This window comes from Pipistrellus hanaki, assembly GCF_964339955.1.
Source record: "Pipistrellus hanaki genome assembly, chromosome: 6".
Taxonomy (NCBI): Eukaryota; Metazoa; Chordata; class Mammalia; order Chiroptera; family Vespertilionidae; genus Pipistrellus; species Pipistrellus hanaki.
In genome coordinates this window covers 81,396,633-81,423,368 of record NC_140508.1, presented here as the reverse complement: position 1 = coordinate 81,423,368, position 26,736 = coordinate 81,396,633, and the positions used below count along the sequence as shown (strand labels likewise).

At 38.7% G+C, this 26,736-nt stretch overlaps 1 protein-coding gene across 2 annotated transcripts in view; it reads right to left on the bottom strand.

Moving 5' to 3' along the window:
* RALGAPB (Ral GTPase activating protein non-catalytic subunit beta) overlaps positions 1-26,535 on the bottom strand; it is a 70,546-nt gene extending 44,011 nt beyond the window's left edge. For both annotated transcript variants that reach the window (XM_084887984.1, XM_084887985.1), the window contains exons 1-9: positions 26,278-26,535; positions 19,302-19,517; positions 16,387-16,589; positions 12,394-12,557; positions 10,452-10,638; positions 7,253-7,384; positions 4,442-4,620; positions 2,954-3,102; positions 2,626-2,842 (exon numbers count right to left, since the gene is read on the bottom strand). In XM_084887984.1, coding sequence (XP_084744110.1) covers positions 2,626-2,842; positions 2,954-3,102; positions 4,442-4,620; positions 7,253-7,384; positions 10,452-10,638; positions 12,394-12,557; positions 16,387-16,589; positions 19,302-19,487 — 1,417 coding nt within the window. In that variant the 5' untranslated portion in view covers positions 19,488-19,517; positions 26,278-26,535. The remainder of the gene's footprint in view (positions 1-2,625; positions 2,843-2,953; positions 3,103-4,441; positions 4,621-7,252; positions 7,385-10,451; positions 10,639-12,393; positions 12,558-16,386; positions 16,590-19,301; positions 19,518-26,277) is intronic.
* Positions 26,536-26,736: the final 201 nt, after the last annotated feature.

Below are 26,736 nucleotides of genomic sequence, written 5' to 3'. Positions count from 1 at the left end.
CAACTTCCCATGAGCCATTTTTAGTCCTGAATAAGCTATCCAGCAATAATACATTTAAAAAACACTACATGCAAAATGCATACAAATCAAACATTAAATCTGTATAAAAATAAGCTTAAAGCTTAAAAAAAAAAAAAAAAAAAGCCAAAACACAGTTAGTGCAAAATCCTGGAATTCATGACATGACCAGACTAGTATACAGAAATAATGGGACTGATTCAGGCAGATTAATTTGCTTTTGCCAACAATCTTCCCCATTCAAAACACAGAAAAGTATTTTTCTTCCCAAGTGCAAAAACTACAAGAGACAATGACAATCAAATTTTTTAATGGAATTATGAAAAAATAAAAACATGACTGCAATTAAGGAGAAGCTTCTGGTTCCTACTTACAAGATTTATAAGAAAGAAGAATTTGGATAAAAGATGCTGCAAGATAATAGAAATAAATGGAAACAAATCAAAGGACAGCAGTAATTATAAAATACTTTAAAGATGGTGAAATTTTACAGTAAGTTAAGAAGCTTTTTAGCTTTTTAAAAAATAGATTTTAAGCTTTATGATACCACAAGCTAGTTCAAAAACATAGGAAATTGTGCATTCAGATCCAAAATTATAATTTTTGTATCATGCAAAAGAAATGAACAAAGAAAATTACACAACTACAAAAGAATTGAGGTTTTGAACTGCCCATAACGTGCATTAAAATTTTAATTCATTAACCCTTCCCAGCTCAATGTTACTTTTACAAAGTACAGTGTATTGTCATGTAAACCTAAAGCTAACCAGTTCATAGAAGCAAACATTTTAAGTTAGAGGTGAACTGCATGGCAGAATTCCTTGATGACAGCCAGTACTTAGAAAACAGACTAACAGTTTTAGTATTCCCAAACTTCCCACCACCCCTGGGACCTCAAAAGAGGCGCCCAACAGCATGCTAGCCCACTCAATTATCTGGACACCTCCAGTCTCCTGGGTAATGGAACAGCCTTTCTCATCTCTGAACACAATCAGGGAAGAGCAATTTCCATCTACCCTTTCCCCACCAGGGAAAATGGTAAGAGTTAAAAGTAAGAATTTGTTGCCCACATATGATTTGAATTCTGACTTGTATCTTTTGGAACAAGAGGGTGAGCAAAACTGTTACAAAATCCCTAGAGAGCTGGAAGATCTATAAATTCCCTTTGCGCAAGCCCACCAAGGAGGTAGCTGCTTGAACCACTCTGGATTCAGGGATTTTAGTGTCAACAGCTTGATACCCAAAAGTTACACTGTAAGAATTGCATCTTAATAAAAGTAAAAATATGTCTGACTCATTCTAGAATATATAAATTAATAAATATAAACATAATTCAGAAAACTAAAAATATAAGCACATGAATGTAAGAAAATGTAAGCCAAAAATGGTTAAGTTTTCATTTAGTCATCAAAAGCACATTTACTAATCCATAAATAAACACCACTTTTAAACTTGTAAATAAAAGATAATATGAAAATGGCAGGAAATAAAGTGTCTAAATTTGAATAAAATAAACAAAGGAATCCCTAAACTCAACCATGCAATCTCAAATTATATTCCTGAAAATGTCTTTATAGTCACAACTTTTTTAAATTATATAAAAGATCTGTAAGAATATCCAAAATAATTATATGTATAGAATGCTAACAGACATAGACCTTACTTCTGAAATTATACAAATAGGTAAAAATGCATTTGTGAAAGAAAGCAGAGATCCTTGTGGCCGCTAGTTTTATCTTTGGAATTAACATTCTCCCTAGAGAGGCATAAACTAATGCAATTAAGCCTCCTTTTGCATCAAGCTATTTCCAACCCCAGTGGAAAAGTGCTTTCTTACCAAACAACCAATACACTCACTAATGCAGGTAGCACAGTGCCTGGCAGAGAGCAATTCAGCTCAATGAATGATAGCCATTATTATTATTCAGCTCTATAAGCTATGTCATAAACAGTCCTCCCAAGTACATTCTGCAGTACCCTACATCCCATCCTGCACCCTATGCAATTACTTCCAAATACAAAGGAAAGATGACAAAAATAAACCAGATTTTATTTAGATGGTGTTTCTATAATAAAACCTAAGTAAATCTATCGGGGTTTAGTTATTGTCCACCAGTCTTTTTTAGTTTCAGAACAAATGGTACACATGAAATAAATTTCCTCTATATTAAAACCTGAGAAGTTAGAGTCTTATGAAGCAAAAGTTTTCTGAGATTTATATATACTAATTAGTGAATGAATGGTTGTCAAAATCTAAGAAAACACTTCTTCTGAATAAATTCGATATCAATATTATTATCCTGGCTGACATGAAGGGAACTTCCAGGTCACCTACTAAAAGAAATTTGATTCAACAACAAAAATGGCTAACATGAAGGGTGTCTAATAAAACCAGACAAAAGCCAAACCTCATAAAACAAACGTAAAAAGGACAGGTAGCAAAACTTCCAAAATTATTACTTCAGCTGGAAGGGGTTAAAAAACAAGACATTGCTTTGTCAGAGACAGAGAGCTTTTTAAGATATATATTAATCTTGCAGGTAGGAAAGATTAAAAAGAAAAGAAAGAAAAGAAAAAATGATAACGTATTTCTTGAGCAATATTTACCAGTCATGCTGCTGTCTCTGTTAATCCCATTATGAAGTTTACAGTGAACAAATGCTGCATCAAATAACCATGATCCAAAGAGATTCAAGATGCTGTTAACCTTTGGTCTCCGAGGGGCAGGCAGTGGCCGGGGCTCTGAACTTGTCTGATTTGGACTTGAAAGAGGAGAAGTGGAGGATGTCTGGTGCTGGACTTTGGAGGCATGAGCAGTACTAACCTATTAGAAGGACACAAACATATATTCACACTCATGAAAAGTTTGAAAAAAATAGCAGGACTTTTTAAAAAGGACAGCAGATTATACAGAATAATGGTGATGAAAACTTACTGTGCTTGTCTTTATGGTGGCCTTATTCACAGTAACAGACCGATGTCTTCGATTATGTGGTGGGGTGGTACTGACAGCAGTGCTTTGAGGCATACTTAATCTATTCACGGGTGTTGGAGGAGCACTATCTGATCGGGGTCTAGAAATGCCTTTAAGAAAAGACAAATGGAGTTATTCTTCATAGTTCAAAATATGTGGTCAGAAAATCTTCCTCTAGCAACACCAGTGAATGTTTAGTACAGATTACAGCAGGGACTGTTGTAGCCTCCGAATACCCATGCCCTCTCTTCCTGAGTTATAAAACACAGATTTTAGCTGCATCTGGCTCCACAAAACCAACAACTACATTTTCAAGCCTCCCTTACAGCTAGATGTGGCCATGTTCTGACCACAGAAAAGTGGGTGATGTTGGCAATCTCCTTAAAAGGACCAATCAAGCCGAAACCAATTTGGCTCAGTGGTAGAGCGTCCGTCTGCGGACTGAAAGTTCCCAGGTTCGATTCAGGTCAAGGGCATGTAAACTGGTTGCGGGCACATCCCCAGTAGGGGGTGTGCAAGAGGCAGCTGGTCGATGTTTCTCTCTCATCCACATTTCTAGCTCTCTATTTCTCTCCCTTCCTCTCTGTAAAAAATCAATAAAGTATATTAAAAAAAAAAAAAAAAAAAAAGGACCAATCAAGTGTAGGCTCTCCTTCCTTCGTATATTCCTGAAGAGGATAGTTGGAACTAACTCATTCAATCATCATGGCCCATGAGAGTGCAGAAGGGATACAGAGCCAAGCCACAAGATGCACGTGCCTGACAATGGTAGAACTGCTATAGCAGCCCTGTCCTGCCTAGCCCTGGGTTTAACACATATGTAAGTAAACTATCTTGTTTCAAATACTGGTATTTTTAGTTGTTATATGACAGTCAAACTTAATTTGAACTAATACAGGGATGGGCAAATGTAGGTTTACAGTTGTGAGTACACAAAACACAGAATGTATTCTTGCATTAATATTTATTAACTATTGTATTATTTATATTACAACTATAAAGCTACTTTTGCACAACCTGTATATTATGTATGTAATATAGTAACAAATACATATAGAAAATGATACATATTAAAATATTATTGACTTTCAACAGGTAAAAAAAAATTCTGACTTTTCATAGTCCTAAAATGTGAAAAACAGTTCAAAATAGTTCACAAAAGGTATAACTTGCCTCCTAATGACAGACATAAGAATGATACCCAATACATTTGAATCTGTATTTTCTTGAATTACTAGTGAGAATGAACAGTCTTCTTTTGCAAATCTTTTATTCATATCCTTTATCTATTTATCTGTTCATCCTTTTCTTGGGCTTTCATAATAGTATCTAAAACTAGACTCTAAAATAAATAAATAAATAAATAAATAAACAAATAAACACATAAATAAATAAAACTAGACTCTACATGTAGCTCTTCAAACATCTAGCAACATACACAAAATTCACCTAGGAATGCATCCACCAGACAGCTGATTCCACGCATGGCACGAAAAAATATTTGAGGCAGATGTTTAAGGCAGGGATACTGATTCAATTCTTGTGGCATTCCGCTCACATTCAGGAACTGTTCCTGAAATTTGGGAGTAGAGCTTATAATGGCTGGGTTACTCAAATCCACAGGATTACTATCAAAAGAGAGAGAAGAATTCATTAAACATTTAAAAGATTCTTTAGCAATAAACTGCATGCAATCTATTTTAAGAACAGGGCTGTTTGTGCCTATTTAATTCAAAGAGGAGACTAATCTGTATTTAACCAGTTAACTGCCATGTGTCCAAAACAGGAACCATCCCCATTTAATCCCTATGTACTGGATTATTTACAAATTTAAGTTACCACAATTTTCTTTACAAACCCAGAGATGTCACTAACAAGACTGGCTTTAAAATTGGGCGACCAGAGTTGATTGCGAGGTTTGCGACTATAGACACGTATGGCATGTGGGGAAGGTCCACTGCTTGTGTCTATAGACACTTAGGGCGTACAAAGGTTTAATAGGTTAGGGATTCAAACATCAGCACTGCTTTACAGAAGAACAGCAGTATGTTTACAGGAACTTACTCTGCCTGTTCAAAGAATGAGAATCTAAATGAGACTAAAAAATATTTAAATTTATACATGAATATTTTTCTAATATGTTTGGAATTAAGCAATGAAATAAAAATTATAAATAAATCAATAACTCCAAGAAAAATTTTTTACTTTAATACTGACATATTCAGTTATGTTAAAATTGGGGTTGTTTGTATTCATATGTATGTACATGAATATATTGCATATATTCAAAACCTATTTTTCAAAACAACATACTGGTATTTGGGCTTGAGTTATATTTTATGTGTAAACTAGAAGCCCGATGCACGAAGATTTGTGCAAGAATGGGCCTTCCTTCCCCTGGCTGGCAGCAGTGCCTTCGCTCTGGCCTGGAGCCGCCTTTCTGCCTTCCCACGCTGCCCAGAGGCCCAGAGTAGCTTGGGTGGTCCAGAATGCCTGCATAGTCGCCAAGGCAATGATGCAAGTGTCCTGTCCCCCCACCCCCCGCACCACCACTAGGGGCCTGTATGCAAATTAACCCACCATCTTTGTTGGGTTGATTTGCATACTAACTCATGATTGGCTGGTGGGCATCATGAAGGTACAGCCAATTAGCATGTTATTCTTTTATTAGGTAGATAATTTTAAATATTTCCACTAAAAAATAGATTTAGATTTCTACTCAAAATGGGCTACTTCGCTATCCATTAAATGGCCTCTCCAACTCAAAGTAATATTGTTTAAACCTACAGGCAGTACTTGGAAGGAATTTCCACTAACTATGAGTTACAAAGAAATAAGCTAAGAAATACAAAACAATGGTTTATAACTGCTCTGCCCTTTGAAACCTCTTTTCCTACCCACTCAGACTCTTAAATGCAAGTGGGAACAAGGGACCATGTATATGGGCTTCTAGTGTTACTAGACTGTATCCATAGAACTATAATTCATCATGTGGGATAGAGGGGTTTAGTAGCAGTACCAGAAAACTTATACCAGCTTCTCCACATGTAAATCTGAAATGACTTTACTGGTACACAAATATTAGAGAACAGATTTTAAAAAATTTGAAATTAGAATGTATAACAAAGGATATAGATCAGATAATAGAAACTGCATTCCTACAGCTCTCAATGCTCTGTATATCTGACACAAGTAGAGAAGCCTGTTAAAACTCCAAATTCAACCTAGATTTACTGAAACAGAACTTCCATATTGAAATAAATTAATATAAATTAATATATCACATCAACAGGTAAGAAATAAAAAACTTTTAATCGTTTAAAATAAATACCAAAATATGATTTAAATAAAATTCAGTACTCTTCCTGATTTCATTTACATTTTTAAATTTTAAACTTTTTGAATGCTTAGGAAACTAGGAACATAAAAAACAAACAAAAACTAATATTAACAACTAACATCCTTTCAAAATTTCATATAGTGCAGACATTCCAATGAAAATTAGAATACAGAAAACCCTTCTAATCTTAAATAAACACAAAATTACAGAAAAATATATTAAAAATATAAACAGAAAAATGAAAAACAAATTGGGAAAAAATAGAAAATGGTTAACATCCTTAATTTATAAAAAGGTCATACAGAATAAATTAGAATCACTAATTAGAAAAATGAGGCTAGTCAAATCAGAAAGAAAAGATATGCAAGGAAAATATGCAAGTACACAATAGAATAGAAGTTCCACAGAGCACAAAGATAGGGCTAGCAGAGAGAAAGGTAGGAAGCAATGTAGCTGGACTGAACAGAATTATCAGAAAGAAAAAAATTGTAGAAAGTAGCAATTTATCCCTCTGAAATTTTACAGTATTCCTCAGCAAAATTTTAAACAAGGTTACTAGAGGAAAGGCTCTGAAAACCATATTGACAAATCAGTGCTGGTCACAGAGAGGAGTAAGGTAGCCCCACAAAATGTGACAAACTCCTAGAAAAATATCATCTATGCTATAGCAACAGGCAAGAGAACAAAATGCTGCAAATGCCACAGAAAACATGCTCCTAGAGAGTACAGACCAAGAACAGCTGAGCATACCCTGACCCTACTATTATAACAGGGAGAGCAGAAGGCACATCATGTAGATGGGTGTGCTGTCCACTTTGGGTCCACTGACACTCTGAAATCCATTAGGAAACTTATAGCATGGTTTCTGCCCTAAGATACTTACTGGGAAAAGAACACATGAAAAACTAAATTAATAGTACCTTAACATATGTAAAAAGCGAAACCATGTCTGTGCAACACACTCATTATCCATTTCAGGAGGGATCAGACTGGCATCTTCATCAGGAACTTTAAATGGAGGAAATGAAGGACCATATGTAAAGCGTAACAATCTAGAAGAAAAAGAAAATCACACCACTAAGTTCATTTCTTAACTAGAATGAACAATACATTCAAGCATTAAAATACAAGAGAAAAATAGATGAAACATAAATAGATGAAACATGTATTTATACCTCACTGAAGTGAATAAAATAAAACCCTTGTTTATAAGACAAATTAGAAGCAGATTTCTAGTTTTTCTTTTTTTTTCTTTTTTAAATCCTCACCTGAGGATATTTTTTCCATTGATTTTTAGAGAGATTGGAAGAAGTGAGGAAGAGGGGGAAAGAGACAGAGAAACATTAATGTGAGAGAAATACATCAATATCGATTGGTTGCCTCCCGCACACCAGGGGCCAGGGAGCGAACCTGAAAACAAGGTACCTGCCCTTGACCAGGAATTGAACCCACAATCCTTCGGTCAAACTGTCCAGGGCCAGATTTCTAGTTTATAAAAGGATTTTAAAAGATTTATTCATTTGTTTATAGTAAATTATTATTTATATTTTACTATTATAAATTGTATGTTTTATATAACTATATATTATTTAAATTTATAATGTTATAAGTAGTATAAACTAAGTACTACACATAAATTTTATATTTTATCATATAAATAATAGATTTATATTATACTAGAGGCTTGGTGCATGAAATTCGTGCATGGGGGAATCCCCTCAGCCCAGCCTGCACCCTCTCCAATCCGGGACACCTAGAGGGATGTCCACAGGATCAGGCCTAACCAGCAGTTGGACATCTCTGTCACAATCCGGAACCTTTGGCTCCTAACTGCTCACCTGCCTGCCTGCCTGCCTGCCTGATTGCACCTAACTGCACCCCCCCCCCCACTGGCCTGGTCACCCCTAACTGCCTCCCCTGCAGGTGTAGTCACCCCCAACTGTCTACCCCCGCCAGCCTGGTTGCCCCCAACTGCCCCCCCCCCGGCTTAGTTGCCCCTTAATGCACCCCCTGCCGGTGTGGTCGCCCCCAACTGCCCCTCCTGCGGACCTAGTAGCCCCATGCAGTCACTCCTCACAAAACCCCCTGCTGGCCTAGTCACCCCACGCAGCCTGCTGCTCGGTCATTTGGTTGACCCTCACTAACATCCCTGCCAGCCTGATTGCCCCACACAGCCTGTTTGGTCATTGTTCAGTTGTTTCAGATGTGATGGTCGCTTAGCCTTTTATATGTATACACTAGAGGTCCGGTGCACGAAATTCTTGCACGGGGGTGGGGGTGTCCCTCAGCCCAGCCTGCACTCTTTCCAATCTGGGACCGAGTAAGCCATAATTTTTTCATAATAATAACTGCTAAATAGCTTTACACAAAGTTTAGAATTCATGGTATATCTTAAAAGTAATTCAACAATTCAATTACTTAATTTAATAGTAATATTCCAAATGTACTAAAAACTATCCAAAGCCCTTTGACTCAATTATTACACTTCTAGAGATTAGATCTTAATAAAATAACCAGAATATACACATAAGACAATGGATAGAACATTTATATCAACAATATTTTTAAAGTAAAACACTGGTAACAACATCAATATAAGAAAAGACATAGGGAAATAATTATTTTTTTAAGTTTTTTTTTATTGATTTTGAGAGAGAAGGGAGAGGGAGAGAAACATCCATTGGCTGCCTCCTGCATTCCCCCCAGGTAAGTGCCCTAACCAAGAACTGAACTTTCAACCTTTCAGTGCATGGGACAATGTCCAACAACTGTGCCACACTGGCCAGGGCAAATAGAGGAAAATCATTAAATGAATTCCATTTATATAACAAAAAAACTACAAAGCCATTAAAAATATGATCTCAAGATCTAATGAAAAAAAGAAATATGTGATAAAAATCAGACATTAAATTTAAAAAAACAGATAGTACAATGAATAAATCTCAAACTGATTTTTTTAAAAAGAGAAATGAGAAAATATTCATTCAACTATTAACACTGATTGTAAGTGATGAATATTTCCACATACACCTTCCAAATTTTTTTATTATAAGTATGCATGACTTTTACAATCAAGATAAGTATTATTTAAAAATAGGTTTATAATACTGACATTCAGCAAGATTACCAGAATTGCTTAAAATATATATATATATAAATTTTTTTAAAAATTTATTAGAATAAACAGAATATTTCAAACCTTCATCATTTAGTTTAAATACTGATAAAGATATAAATATTTTATTAATTCAGAAAAGGAACAATCTACCTTCCGATATAGAGTACCACCCACAAATTATTTGTCCCCCCCAATCAAACCTGAATCATACCAAATCTCTAGATCTAATTCCCAGTTGACAGGACATACAGGTAATAAAGAAACATGTTAATTAACACAAGTAGGACATAATCAGGAAAATCCAGAATGTGAAACAATTATAAAACAAGCAACCCAGTTTCTTCAACCAAAAAAAGTACAAAGAAATAAAAATGAGAAAGAGAAAACTATAATTTAAAATAGGCTTAAGAAACATGTCAACTAAATGCAATACCTAAACCTTTTTTGGATTCAATAGAATCAACTATAAAAAAGAAAAGGATATTAAGACATTCAGGGATTTGAATATTCAATAGCTAACTAATATTAAAGAATTGTTAAGATTTTTTTTAGGTACAATAATGGTATTATGAAGAATCTTCATTTGCCCTGGCTGGTGTGTTTAGTGGTTAGAGTGTTGGCCTATGCACCAAAAGGTCAAGAGTTTGATTCCCGGTCAAGGGTGCATCTGGGGTTGCAGGTTCAATTTAAATTTGGGAGGCAACCAATCAATGTGTTTCTCTTATATCAATGTTTCTCCCTCTCTCTCAATCTCTCTCCCCCCTTTCCTCCCTCCTCTTCACTCTCTCTAAAAATCAATGGAAAAAAATATCGAGTGAGGACTTAAAAAAATAATAATAATAATAATAAAATATAAACACAATAAAATTGGCTTGGTTCTGTATCTAAAGTATCACAATAACAGATACAAGGTACAGGCTTTTTACCATGTATTCATGAATCCAAGAAAGACAGAATATGTAAGATGGATGAAGGAAGGCAAGTCAATGACAATAACATACCTTGAAGTGAGTGCACAGATGACCTTGCTCCACTGCTCCACCACGGCCGGGTGGTGCCTCCAGTTAGCCACCATCTCCTTAGCTGTTTTCCAATATGGAGGTGTTGGGAAGCACCGAGTACAAGCTAATAACCAAACCTCAAAGAGAACACCAATCAACTTCTCTGCCAGATTCTCAGCAATTCCACCTTACCAACAAAAAGAAAACATATCTTTGATATACTTATTGTTAAAGCAGAATCTTCAATTCACTGATTTAAAAGGACTGATCAAAAAATTAAAATAACAGCAATGGTAAGTTTTGACTTTCAAACCACTTAAGAGTAAGAACAAGAAATGATTCTTAGGAGTGGCTATGAAGGAAATCATAGCTATATTAACCAGTTATCACTTTGAAAGTTTTCAAGTCACCCTGCTCAGTTCTTATCCAAGATCTTAATCTTCTAGCAAGTGGGACAGGATCACATTGGGGAGAGAGGAAAGAATGAGTGCCTAAAACGATCAATCTCCCATAATCCTCACATTAATTCTACAGGATAAGTATTTATGAAACCTACTAGAGGCCTGTGCCCTCCCACAGTCCGGCACCCCTCCGGTTATGTCTGCCTCGGGGTCCTTAGTGCTGCTGCCACTGCCAGCCACTGCGCTCGCCAGCAGTAAGCCCAGCTTCTGGCTAAACGGCGCTCCCCCTGTGGGAGTGCACTGAGCACCAGGAGGCAGATCCTGCATTGAGTGTCTTACCCCTGGTGATCAATGTGCATCATAGCGACTGGTCGGTGGACTTGCATATTAGCCTTTTATTATATAGGATTACTGATTATCAATTAACCCAATTTGAAGATGAGAAAACTTAGGTTCAGGAAATTTAAGTAGCTTGCCCAAATTCACATAGCTAGTAAGTAAAGGAATCAGGTCTTTCTACATCCAGAAAGATGTAAATTGCTTCAGGTGTACATTCCACGCTGCATTTGTTCACAGTAGATTGTACCTGCAGGGTATAGGGGTGATTTTCCACGCAACTCCTAGCCCATGTGTGGAGCTGCCAGAACCAAACAGGTCAGACCAGCACCTACTGGTGCCCATCCACCCACTGGAGCCGACCAGTGCTCCACAGGGATCCAGGAACAGGTATTCAGTGCCCGGATGCCAACCTTTCCAGGAGATGGGACCTGAGTCGGGTGATAGATGGAAGTTGCAAAGGGTTTGCCTGCAGATACACATGGTGTTGGTCATTGGGTTGGACTTCACGGGCGCTCACTCTCGAGATGGGGGCTGGCCCAGGCAGTATGTGCGCGAAGCACTTCTGTGGGTTTTTCCTGAGCCCGCATCCAGACACCCAGAGGGCAATAGGTAAGGAACGCAGGGTCCTAAGGGAGAGTTCCAGGGGCCGGCAGCAGCTGATCTATGGTTATTCCGGCTACACCCCACCACCTGGGCATCAAGACTGCAGTCTATTCGCTGGAGATTATGCCTGCTGGAGGCAGGAGAGGCTCACATGCCACAGCTGCACTTGCCAGCCATAAGCCCAACTTCTGGCTGAGCAGTGCTCCCACTGTGGAAATGCACTGACCACCAGAGGGAAGCTCCTGCATTGAGCGTCTACCCACTGGTAGTTAGTGCACATCATAGAGACCGGCTGTTCCGCCATAACAGTCGCTGGGCTTTTAGATAGATAGATAGATAGATAGATAGATAGATAGATAGATAGATATAGATAAACTATTGTTCCTATCATTATAAAAAATACATTAATTCACCCTACCATCACTGAAGATAAAATAATTTCATATCATGCTTTCAGGGTTTCCAATCTAAGAATTGTTAACCTTGGTTTGCCAACTATCATGCCAAAATTTAAATCACCACTGAGTCTATTACTCATGAATTTAAAAGTAAACGATTTGAAGCTCAGAAATAACTTGGAAAAAATAAGATAAACAAACCTTGAACAGTTGGAGGGGCTAGAAGTATGTCATTAATCTGCAGAAGAAACAACAATAAGACTTCCCAGGTTTCTCGGGCCATGATGGATGATTCGCGGGCCAGTTTCTGAATGGCTCTCAGGACCTGTAGGCATAGTCGGATCTGACTGGAGCCCTGTTCCTGTCTGAAGAAGATGGACAGATATCACTGACAATCCTTGAGAAGAGAAAGCAACAGTTTAAGGACAGGCATTATAGACACAGCAATGGTATAGTAATACTCCCTAAGAGAATCAGCAGACCTAAGGACTAGACACGATCTCTTCAGTTCAAAGTTACTTCCTTCCCCACCATCTGGGATCTCAAGCTACACTCTTATGAGGGGTAGAAAGCTTCTGGGGTGAGAGGAATACTAGAAATGTAAGCTTCACCTCTAGATTTTCTATGTCTACAATATACCTGCACATGTCAAAAGGTATGAGATAGGTTTCTGTTGAATGAGTGAGCGAATACCTACAAACACTCCTGCTGCACACATTGAAGCAGAAAGACCTTTGTATTCTTTTTTCAAAAATTTAAATACACATTCATAAGCATTCTGCATAGGATTTCATAGTGCTCATAGTCCCTATGAAGTTAATGTCTGTTAGCAAAGAACCTATGGACCCAATGAAATATCATTAACAGGTCTCTAAAACCCATGAGGTATGCGGGTAATTGCCTCAGAGATGAGGACCTGCTACTGCTATTCTAATAAAAAAGGCACCTTAACCCAAAATGGGGGCTCCAAAGTTTCTCATATATTCTAGAAGTTTTATAACTCTCTTTAGTGCACAGGACCATTTTTTTCCACAGGAATAAAACAATTCAAACTATTAGGGCTGGGGTTGAAGAGGAAAGAAGATATAGGCTCAAGTCCGAACCCTTATTCCCACTCTCTAAAGTAGACCATGTAAGAATTTTGAGAATAGTAGGAAACCATTTGCATAAGCAAATGGTGAGTTGACTTCCAGACTTCCTGTATGAAACCCAAAACAAGTAACTAGTATTATTGAAATAAATCTTAAAGTCAAATCTGTATATATTATGACATGTCATAAAGAATAAAACATGTCTGAATCAGAGTATAAAATCTCAGACCCCCCCCAAGAAATCAAGAAACTCAAGTGAGTACCCCTAAAACTCTTACCCCAACCTTAGAACAGACATTCTCAGATTCTAAGCCATGACCCAGAAAAACTCACCCTCAAGTTGCAAACAAATGACACCACTAAGTTTTCCCAAAAGAAGTCAAACCTAAAACAAAATGATGAGACATTCGTGTAGGAAAAGTCAAGAGCCCTCAAGAAGTTGTAAATTCAGTAGTGTACAAGTTTCTAAAGATTAGATAAATAAGGTAATCTTTACTAAAAAATAAATAGAAAAGCCCAACACGAGAGACTTTCCCCAATATTTTCAAAGTAACTTGTGCTCTTCAGAAAAACTGTTCTAGAACAGGGGCTAATGAACTGTGGCCCATGAATCAAATCTAGCTCTGCTAACAGTTTTTGCAAATAAAGTTTTATTAGAACACAGCCAAGCTCATTTATTTATATATTATCTGTGGCTGCTTTCTCTACACAAGGAGAGTTCAGTAGTTGCAACAGATCAGATAATATATGACCAACAAAGCCTAAAATATTTACTACCTGGTGCTTTATAGAAAACTTTGCCAACTACACTGCTTTATAAGAATATTATGTTTTTTAAAGTCCAGTATATTTGAGCAATAGATCAAAACCCTAATCATTTTTTTAAGTGGTTCACTTTTTTCTCAATTATGCCAAAAAAAAAAAAAAAAAAAAAAAAAAAGGAAGAAGAGAAAAACCACACTCAGGCAAAAGAGAAAGATTATATCTACTCTGACTTGATCTCTTACAAAGAAGTAAAGGCAGTTTCCTTTTTATAGTGTCACTTTTTATAAAAACCACTAATTAAGTAAATTTGATAATTCTCTGAACAATCTGAATCAAAAAAATTTTAATTTCCAATAATGGGAGATGAAATAATAACTCACAATATTTAGCACTGGAATTATTCAGCTCTCTTAAGATATTTTTGTCCAGGAGAACTCTAAGACTCAGTTTAATACCCTCTCAGAAATATGCACACACACTTTTGAGAAAACAAGCCAATTACAAATAGTAGCATGAATCATTTGTAAGGTGTCATGATTCTCAAAAGAGAAAAGCAAAAGCCTAATGAACACAAATGACACTGACTTTTTCAATAGATTGAACACTAAGATGTGGTAAGGGTACAAACAGAAAGACACAATGATTTACAACTCATGAAACTGTCCCATGCAAATCAAAAAGGCCAGCAAATTGATCTCCTAAAATGGGATGACAAAAAAGCATTAAAACTATTTGAGAACCTGTTTTGCCACAAAAATACGCAAATTACTGCCAACCATTTCCTATTATTATTTCCATTTGAAATCAATAAACACAAGCAACCAGCATTTAAGTCACACTAAAGGTAATATCAGTATTGCACAAGACACTGTAGAAACCTAAAATATGTACAAAGCCCAGTAGCTGTTCTCAAGTTGGTTAGATGGGGAAATGAGATATACACATTTTAAAACCTGAGGAAGATATAAGAGTAACACAGGAAGTACCACACAAGTTCGCAGAAGATTTGGTCACTATGGGCCTTGATAGTAAGGTAAGGCTTCTCTTTACAGGGCAAGACTTAAGATAAACCAACAGAAATGCAATGAGGACAGCTAGGAGAGGGAAAGGAGGAGTAGAAAGATGAAAGAGTAGATGATAATAGGGAAGATATTTAAGGAATGTTTAATTCATGAGTCTGACCAAAGAGCTCATGCATATTTAGTAGGAGCTGATCTGGGTAGGGGCCAGATTACAATAGACATATCACACGAGGTAAGGAGTTTATCCTTAATCCTAGACACCAGAGTTCTTAATATGTATTTTTTCTTTTTAATTCAGATTCCCCAAAGTTACCTTCCTTCTAAATTTAAAAAGTTAAAATTTATAAAGCTTTGGATGGTTCAGAGCCCCTCACCATCTAACAGACCAAAAGCATTAACTTTTCTAAGACAAAAAATAGCTAAAAATCAATTTTTCTTACAGAAAACATCCACAAATGTGTAGAGGACTAATGCTTATTCATTAATTTATATATTTCCCAAATTCTTTACAATGACATAATTTTTTTTAAAGTTGGAATAAAACATTTAAGAACAAGTAAGGCACATATCCTACATTACAATATTAAGGACTTTGCCTCAGAGATGGGAGAAATCAGTAACAAACTGTCAAGATATCCTGTTGGACTACCTACAATAAATTTGCCCATAATAATGTCAAGTCTGCTTACTTCAATGATTTCATTCTCTCTCAGGAAAGATTCATTTTAAAGTAGACTAGAAGGCTTAGTTGCTTTTAGTTTCAGTGGAAACAAAAAGTATGATAGGCTAAAAGTATGTCTTTTTGAATGGAAGGGAAAAGGTTCACAGTATTTTTAAAAATATATATATTTTATTGATTTTTTACAGAGAGGAAGAGAGAGGGACAGAGAGTTAGAAACATCGATGAGAGAGAAACATCGACCAGCTGCCTCCTGCACAGCCCCCACTGGGGATGTGCCCGCAACCAAGGTACATGCCCTTGACCAGAATCAAACCCGGGACCTTTCAGTTCGCAGGCAGACGCTCTATCCACTGAGCCATACCTGTTTTGGCAAGGTTCACAGTATTTTAAATATCTAATAGCTATCAGGTTTAGAAAAAAAGCCAAAACCCTTTAAAATGGCCACACACTTAAAAATATAAGCCCAACTCTCCTAACATTCATATTAATATACTCTTTAACTGAACAAGTAATGAAAGTTAACTCTTCAAAGGACTAACAATGCAATCAGTTCCTATAATACAAAAAAAAAGTAACATTTATGAATATTTTACTATAATCTTGATAAAAGGCCAGATAGACAGGTATAGCTTACCTTGGTACAAAAAGATTTTGCAGGTGTTTTAGTATACTTTGAACATAGAGATTCGGTTCTTTAATAACTGGCAATGGAATAGAATCTTTCGGCAACACTAAAGCCATAATCCAGTCTGTATATACATCAACACAATATTTTACAGTTTCTCCATCCAATGGAAGAGTCAGTCCATAGCAAATTACTTCCATGGTCCATTTTACCTAAAAAAAAAAGAAGAAGAAAAAAAAGAAAAGAAAAGAAAAGAAAAAAGAAATATAAAATTATCACACAACCCAATCTATATCTCAATAGACTGATTTAAAATGCTAACCTCTTTTATTGCCCAAAAAAACCCTCTCAATTGATGATATATTCATCTCAACACGTGTCAAGTTTATTCTAAAGAATGTATCTTTCATGTATAAGGTATACTTAGACATTTCCCAAGCAAAAGATTTAAGAAGAAAATAAATTACTTATTTCTAAATATTAAGCCTATTTTAGCATTTACCCTTTAGACATTATTATTGTTTGCTCTGAAAATAAAAAGTACAGGACATATTGATTTTCCACAGAGATTGGAGGCAAAGCAATAAAAAACTTTTGATATTTTCCTCCACTTAATTACATGAGAGTCATGTACCATTTAGGAAATAATGTACACAAATTCAATCACATTCCATTTCCAGATTATGAAACATTAACAACAGGAAGGAAAATGAACTGCTCAACTCATATCTTGTGACTATTTTCTCTGCTAAAGAAAATATTATAATGGAAAGATAAGAACAAACACAAGTGAGAAGGTAAGATATTAACAAGGCACTTAGCTGCACTAAATGAGTTACAGCCTCTGGACCCATCTGAATCACATCCTAAAGCACATGTGTCAAACACAAGGCCCGCGGGCCAAATCCAGCCCGCCAGGCCTTGCAATGTGGCCCGCACCGCGCTGTCATCACTGCACTCCGCTGTCAGTTTATGACATTGTCAGTTTATGACTGTTCAGTAAACCATTCGGCCCGCGATTTAGGCTGGATTTTAGATTTTGGCCCCTTCTCTGATTGAGTTCGACACCCCTATAGAGGCTAAAAGAACTTACCACAGAGACTGCTGAACCATTGCTTACAGTCATGAAGAATGAATAAGGTATGATGAGAGAGAGAAAACAGCCCAATTTGCAAAAGAGGATGAAACTACATTCCAGGTACTGTAGGATGGAAAGTTTAAGTGAATCCAGACAAAACTGGGACAAATTACTAAGCAGATGATCAGTGAGCACTTATAAAAAGGAAGCACAATCACTGGGAACCAGCCTGCTCAAAAAGAACAAGTCATGCCAGATAACCTTCATTCCTTTATAAACAGGGTTACTATGAAGGCAGTTGACAATTGTATAATCCTGGCAGTTTATGAAGCACTTTCATAAATATCATCTAATAATCAAAATAACCCTGTGTGAGAGGGTAAACTATCCCGACTTTATAAATAAGAAAACTGATAAGCAATTTGGCCCAAGTCACTGGTTTGGAAATGCTGGAGCTGAAAATTTGAACCCCAGTCTTTCAACTAGAAATCTGAAGTTATTCTCACCATGTTATTAACAGCAATATCCTTTATAATAAAACCCTACTATGCAAATTGACCAAACGGTGGAATGACCAGTCGCTATGATGAGCACTGACAGCTAGGGGGCAGATGCTCAACGGTGGTCAGTGCACTCCCACAGGGCCACTCAGGCTCACAGCTGGCGAGTGCAATGGCAGTGGCAGGAGCCTCTCCTGCCTCCGCAGCATCCCTTGGGGGATGTGTGACTGCTGGTTTAGGCCCACTTGTGGGGAGCAGGCCTAAGCCAGTAGTCAGACATCCCCTGAGGGGTCCCAGACTGTGAGAGGGCACAGGCAAGGCTGAGGGAACCCCCCTCCCCAGTGCACAAATGTCATGCATCAGGCCTCTAGTAACAATATAATGTAATGTAATATATAAAATAGCAATAGCCTTGACCAGGTGGCTCATTTGGTTGGAGCATCAATTGTTGTGGGTTCAATTTCCAGTCAGGGAGCATACCCAGGTTGTGGGTTCAATACCAAGTTGGGGCACATATGGGAGACAACCAATTGATGTTCCTTTCTCACCTAGACATTTCTCTCTCCTGTCTCTCTAAAAATCAATAAACATATCCTCAGGTGAGGATACAAAAAAAAAAAAAAGCAGTAAATATTAAAGAAGTCAGCACAGTGAAGGTGTGACAAACAGGGTGGGGGGCAGAATTTAGCTACACAAAAGAAAGAATTTTAAAAGAGTTGCAAGTCCCTCTTACTAAAAACAAAGGAGAAGATATCATTGGTGATCTCTTCACACGGTAGATTAACTGTGTAATTCTAGACACTGGATTCCAGGGCTACTCTCTCATATTCTTTTGAGGGTGAGAAAAGAGAATAAACAAGGGCTGCACCAGAGCACCCCTATCTACTCATGTGCCATCTCTTCCTAGGACAAGACAGCAAGGGATTATAAACACACCAAGAGGAGAGTGCACCATGACAAGTGCTGGTCCTCAGGATAAATCTCTGCTAGGATACTCTGAAGAGAGAAAAATGCTCCTCGGAAAGAAATGAAGACTTTCCAAACACACTCTGAATATAAACCTGTGGACTGTGCCTTGAGTTTAAGAGGAAGGGCCTGACACTAAAATCTCTATCTTGGGCATATAGCTCAAGTGGAGAATTGAGTCTGACTAGTAGGAAGTCCCAGCAGCACAATGATACAACCTATTCCTTGCAACTGCAACAAACCCTGAGCCTCCACCCCTCTACCCAAAGAAGGTCAACATAGAGAAGTCACATTGCATTGGGCAGAAATCCATTAAAAAGATGTCAAATTCATTTATAAAGCTGTATGTTCACATAGTAGAATGAAAAGAAGAAACTTACTTCTTTGTCAGTTTTTAACAAACTCTCACTACTAGCCACTGAAGAAGTTACTAAGGCCTGCCCGAGAGGATGGACAACTGCATTTGCCACCTCTCGCCCAACGCTCTCTGGATAGCTGTGCAGAACACTGGTGTGACCCTGATCATTCTGAATCACCAAATGCAGGGACCTCCACTCAGAGTACATCGTGCCGCTAAAGTACTATCCAAATGGCACCTGAAAAGACAAAATAGAATTACATGTCAAATTATACTGTTGCAAATTAATAAAAGGAAATAAAATACATATTTACCCTTCAAGGCAAGATAAAGAAGCTGCAAATATTTTTCACATAATGGTTTCCAGGTACCTAGTACATGCTGGAAACACACCCCTGTAATTTCCCATCAATGTCCTCAAATCAGACACAATATTCTTTGAGAATATTTTATTCCCTGCAGTAGAGGCACAGAAACTTCCAGTACTGGAACATCTAGAAGTCACAGTGTCCTTCAAAAACCATATTAAGAGCTCCCACTTATTGAGCATTTATTACATACTACTCATGTAATCATCAAAACGATTCTATGAATATTAAGTAGTATTATCTCTACTTCACAGATGAAAAAACTGAGACATGGAGAGATCTGCTTCTTACCTAAGGCTTCAGAGCTATAAAATGATAGAACTGGGTTTTGAACCACATCTGCTGGGTTCCAGAGACCATGCTCGTAACCATGGCATGCTCTCTGTCTCTCCCTTTATCTATACTAGTACATTCCCCATGGCAGGTACTGCTTCTCCCTTCTCCCAAGCTATATATTCTCCATGAAATGATGTCTAAGTCTATCATACAAATGAGAAATTTTAGTCACAGAAAACACATCTATCAGAATGCAATATAAATATTACAATCATAAATGCCATATATTTATGAAGAGAATCAAGGATGGTTAGCCCTTTACTATTAATTTCTGTTAACTTCCACTTTCTACTTGCTCTGAAATGTTTGTCCAGCCAGCACTGTTTAAACAAAATACATGGGTACACGTAATCTTCAAAAAGTTCTAGACCTTAACCTAATTTTTCTTCCAACTGGAAGAGACAAGCACTGTTTAATTTTATCTTAGAAAACCTCATTCCAGCTCAAGTAATACCAGTGTTTAACAGGAGGATATGGTATTAGAGAATCATGAGCCTACAGAATGAAAATCAAGCTCCTTAGCATTAAAGATTAGGAAAAGGATGAGGAGGGATAGATACTGTAGTGAGATAGGAAAACATAACTGAAGTCAGATGACTAAGGACTTTTACTGTTATGTTAAGGATCCTGAACCTGAGCTGCTAGCACAGAAGTCTCTACCTTCAATGCTCCAGAACTAAATATGATAAGAGGAAGGGGAAGATGCTCCTTGTAGATCATTTAATTTTCTTCCCACCTCTACATGCACCTATTTTCTTGGTAATCTCTCTGGAGGTTTCTATTACCAGGTGACTGTGCGCTGGGTAACAGCTTATGGTTTGTAGGTATTACCGCAGAATAACATGAAGGTTTGACCTAACTGACAAACTACCAAAATGATCAATACAGTGGTAGGCATACTAAGACCGCAGGCTGACATTAATTACATCAATTGACTTAACCAATATTTATTGCATGCCTTCTATACACCAGGCACAGAGAATGTAACAATGAAGAAATATCATCCCTGTTCCCAAGGAGCTTCAAGTCTAATACAGAAAACAATTTTTTAAAACTTTGTAAAGTAGTAAATCTAGACATCAATTATCTCATTAAACAAACATTTTTTAAACACCTGCTATATGTCAGGTATTGTTTTTAAAGAATGCAGGTACCATTGTGTCCTGCAGATATAAACAGGACACAATGGCTGCCTAAAAGAAGGTTTCATAGTGAGGAAGACAAGCAAAATCCATTACAACATAATACAATAGCACTCAACATGATAACTGATGTGATGAGGTATGAAGGCAGCAACATGAAACAGAAAAACTAAAGATCTTATTTAATAACAATGTAGTTTTGTGTACTTCAAGGAATTTTCACATGTAATTTCACTTTATTCCAATAACAAGCCAAGAAAATTAAGACAGATGTCACTAGCCATGCCGTGAGGAAACACAGTAAGGTTATAACTTGCTCAGGTCACCTCAAGTAACAGTAGAGCTGAGACGAAGTCCAATGTTCTTTTCTTTTTTCTGACTCCGTTCCTCACCATATTACCCTGGATAAGACACTTGGTATTTCTTTGTCATCGTTCTCTCATTTGTAAAACAGGGTACTAGCTACAGTTACTTGGGAGAAGGATCAGATAAAACAACATGAGTCACCCTGGCCAGTACAGTTCAGCTGGTTGAGCATCATCCCATGCACCAAAATGTCACCAGTTCAATTCCCGGTTGGGGCAAGTGTGGGAGGCAGCCAATGGGTGTTTCTCTCTCACAGCAATGTTTCTCTCTCCTCTTCTCTCCTCCCTCCCTCTCTAAAATCAATTTTTTTAAATTGTTTTAAAATAAGTCAACAAACTTTGAGATGTACAAATACAATGCACATATTCTTAGGCATGCCTCCTTTCTCTTACAGAATGCCAAAACACTGAGTAAACAAACAAACCTTGCTGGATTTTAAGGAAAAGACATACACTCAAGGTCATCCATATAACTTTATGACTAATAAAGGCAAAAGGACCGCAGTTCATATTTCTGTTGGAGTCCTATTGACCCTACAAGACAAATAATCAAGTTTAGCTAAAAAGGAATGTATTCACCTGTATACCAGATTCTAACTATTAAGGATCCTATCAAACACCTGAATTACAAGAAAGACAGATTCTGCCTCCATTCCTCCCTATTGTGGAAACAAGCAGTTTTTACTAGTCTATCTAAAATAAAAAAATAAATGAATACCCATTACCTTCCCCTTAACAGTACTATCACAGTTCTCATTTTTTATTCCTCAGATCTGCTCTGTCCAATACAATAGCCAATCCACATATAATTACTTAAATTTAAATTAAATTAGAAATTCAGTTCCTTTGTCACATTTCAAGTGCTCAAAAGTCACATGTGGCTACTGGCTACCACATTGGACAGTGAACAGTTCAAGCACTGTGGAAAGTTCTATTTGACAGAGCTGACAAGTATTTTCATTACAACTTTGACTATAGACTCCTTAAGGACAGAACCTTGCTATCCTAATTTATACAGCAAAGTACACGTGGTACACACCAAGCACCCACTTTACATCTAACTGAATATCTCAAACACAGCAGACTACTGTGTACACTGTCGCCATCCCCAACACACACACACACACACACACACACACACACACACACAAAACCAACACACGAAGATATCCTCTCACAAGGGAGGAATGGGTGTGGAAGGAGACATTGCACCCAGAGAAAAGTGGGCAGCTTTCTAGTTCTAGATGTGCTAGAAGGCAACCATTTAAATATTGGGCAAGTTACCTACTTTCTTCACCTATAAAAACTTGTAATTAAACTCCAAGTTTCTTAATTCTATAACTTTAATCACCTTATACTAAAGGAAATCATGTGGTCTATCTAAAAGGTCTTTACACATGTCAGGGAACACACCTGCTAACACTGACAGGAATCTCAAATTAAGCAGATTCCATTTTTATGTTTCAGGCTATCATGATTAGAGTCACTTTTGGTCTTTAACTAAGTAAGTGAAATTTTCACCTTTATTACTTTGGAAATCAACTAGAGACTTAAACCCAGGCTTAAAGATTAAGTTTCTCCGATGTGCTGAGGCCAGAACTGGATACTATGTCCATATCTGATCAGAGAAACAAGGGCAGGTTTGAATTTAACATAAATTGTCCCATTAGTTTCGACATTAACCTTAGCCTAAAAATTTGAGAAACAGTAAAATCTGAACCAAAACAATCTTTTTATAACTCTTATGCTGCAAAGATTGTCATTGTATGCGTATTTTTTATTGTCACATACTTTGCCATATTAACTGCTATAAAAAATCTTTATTGTCTAAAATCCTCTTCATGACCTTCACGCACGTACTCTCTCACTTCTATAAACTTTACATGCTTTTAAGACCAGTCAAGAATGAATACAATCTGAATTATTGCTCTGCCTTTCTCTAAAACTTATAAATACATTGGGCAATAGTATTAAGGCATTATGCACTAAATGTATATTAAGTCTAACTCTGGTTTTAGTCTTTATCAAGGTCTTCAATATCATTTCTTCTGGTGAATAGGATCAACTAATTCCAATAGCAATTCCATCTAGTAGGATTTACCAAGTACCAACAAGTCAATAATCCTATATAATAAAAACCTAAGATGCTAAGTGTCTGATCAGCAGATCAGCCATTCAACCAATCAAAGCATAATATGCTAATGATATGCTAAGGCCGGTCAATCACGCTATGATGTGCACTGACCACCACAAGGCAGACGCTCCAACTGGTAGGTTAGCTTGCTGCTGGGGTGAACGAGATGAGCTGGACACGCCCTGGAGCCTCCCGAAGTCCCTCCCCAGCTGGTCAACCTCCTGCGTCCCTCCTCGGCCTCAATCATGCACCTGTGGGGCCCCTCGGCCTGGCCTGCACCCTCTCGCAAACAGGACTCCTCAAGGCCAGGCTGAGGGACCCCACTGGTGCATGAATTCACACAGGCCTCTAATTTTAACTGATGACAACTAAATACTATCTTGGACAATGAGGTGGGGAACATATGCAAAGACCTAAGGGCAATAAAAAGGTTTCCACTAAAGAACTGATTGCAATAAAGTCAAATATTAAAAATCACCTGTCCTGCTGGGGTGGCTCAATGGCTGAAACACTGACCCATGAATCAAAAAGTCACTGGTTTAATTCCCATCAGGGCATATGCCTGGGTTGCAGGCTCAGTCCCCAGCAGGGGGCATGTAGAAGGCAGCCAACCGATGTTTCTCCCTCACCAATATTTCTTTCTTCCTTCTCCCTTCCCTTTTCTCTAAAATCAATAAAAACATATTTTGTTTAAACAAAATCAACCAATGTTGCCCTGGCCAAGTTGTTTGGAGCATCATCCCAGTGGGCCAAGGTTGCAGGTTCAATATCCAGGCACATACAAGAGTCAACCAGTAAGTGCATAAACGGGTGAAATAGTGGATCAATGTTTCTCCCCTCCACCTGCTTTTCTCTCTAAAAAAATCAATTAAAAACAAATTCAACCAACATTGATTGCACAGTTAGTCCTACATGGCGCACTGCCCGTGTAAAAACTAGTAGTTTATTCAACTGCTAGATGGGTAACTTAATGAACCTAACTACAGTATATCCAAACAAAAAGAACAAAACAATATATGTTAGGAACTACCAAATACCTTTTGCAAAAAAATGGAAACAGAGAAGAAACTATTTGTGGCATGAAAAGGACTCAAACATTCCATTGAGTAAAATCTTTGTGAGACTGTATGTCAAAGCACTGGGAAGAATACAGAGACGGAGAACACATGGTTCAAGGTGCTCATAATCACACAACACAGAAAAATAACTGGTAAATTCCAGTATGATGATGCAAGGAGCAGACAGGAAAGCCCCAAGGTGATAGGCGGTCATGGACAGAGCATCTGGAACGTTGGGAGTTATGCAGCTGGCAAGAAAGGGATATATTGCATGTGTATGAGAGAGCGCTTAAGTGTGTGCATTTGAGTAGAGTGGGAGAAAGCCTGGAGGACAGCCTCGGTAGAGGAATAGCATATTAGGAGAGGACCCGGATGTTAGAGACACTAGATCTACGTGTACTGTATATGCTGGAAAATTGCAATCAGTTTTGCATGACATGTATGTACTTTGAAAGATCCAGCTAACTCAGAAATCCTGCAGAGAAATTTACTTCCCATTCCCAACAGACTTTAAACAAGGAGTAGTAGTAGTCAGTGGGCCCAGTGAAAAGACTTTTGCCGGTGGAAATGCATTTTTAACAAATTCCTAGGTAATTCTCCTACACACCTAAACAGAGAGACACCGAAACATCTTTCGAGATGCAGAATTACCTGCCAGTTCCCATACTTTGCTGCACACTGAAATCATACGGGAATCTTAAAAAAATAAAATAAAATAAAATAAAATAAAATAAAATAAAATAAAATAAAATAAAATAAAATAAAATAAATTAAAAAATACTGATGTCTGGCTTCCCCATCCTCTCGCCCCAAATTCTGATTTAATTCCTCTGGGTGTGCTACCTAAGGCATCAGGACTTTCGAAAAGCTCCCCCGGACGATTTTAACCTGCAGCAAAGTTGGGAGAGACACTGACCTCATTTCAAGAACGGGAATCTTGGGTTCAGACTGCTTGGGTTCGAATCACCAGCTAACGTGACCTTGGGCAAGTTAAGACACCTCACCGCTCAGGGCCTCAGTTGCCTCCTCGGTAAAATGGGGATCCTCATTCTACCCTACAGGAGTTGTGGTGAAGTTGGATGCAGTGAACGTAACGGCCCGGCATCCTGCCTGGCGTACAGTAAGCGCTTCACACGGTTTGGCTGCTTATTCTCAGCATTAACTCTTCCTCCTCCGCGTGTCCCTGTGCCATAGGGCAGCATCGTCCCCAAGGGGAGGGAGGAAGGAACTCGACCAACCTTTCTGCTGGACCAGGTTCTCCGCCGCCGAAGTTGTCCAGCTCCGCTCCAGACCCGCCCCCTGCCCCCGGGGCCCGGGGCCCGGGAGAGAGCTCTGCCCCCGGCCGGCTCAGCTCCCAAGGACCCGACCGGGTTCCCCCAGCCCCGCCCGACGCCACCGACTCCAGGGCCAAGTTCCCCCGGACCCCGCGGGTCCGTCCCCAGAAAACAACAACAACAACACACGAAGATGTGCTTCCGATGGCCGGGGACTTGAAACACCCCGGGGCCGAGAAACAGCCTGGGCCAGTCCCGGGACCGCCGGGAGGGGAGGGAGGGAAGGTCCGGCGGCAGCGACGGGGAGGACCGCCCGATTACCTGAGGCGACGGGCGGGGCCCGCATCGCTGGGGCGGGCGCCGCCGCTGCCAGCCGCGCTCGGCCTTCCGCCTCACGCCACGGGCGCCATAGGGCCGGCGTTTTCGCGCCCCCGGCCGGCTGTCCTCAGGCGGTCGGTCCGATCGCCGGTCGGCGACTCTCGGAGGGCGCCCGGGGACGACGAAGGCCGGTCGGGCCGGCCGGCTGGTCTCCGCTCTGGCAACTTCCGACTGCCAGAGGCGACAGCGTCAAATAACTCCTCCGGCGGAGTGGGCCACCGCGCATGCGCCGCGCGCCTGGGCAGCGACTTCTGCGAGTCCTGGACGGCGGCGGCGTCAAATAATTCCCGAGACGTGGGGCCGGAAGCTGCGCGTGCGCAGCTCTCCCAGACCGCCGCGCGGGGCGCAGTCCGGCCTCCCTTTCCGGAACAAGTGGAGGGGGAGGAGTGAGCCGGCGAGTGC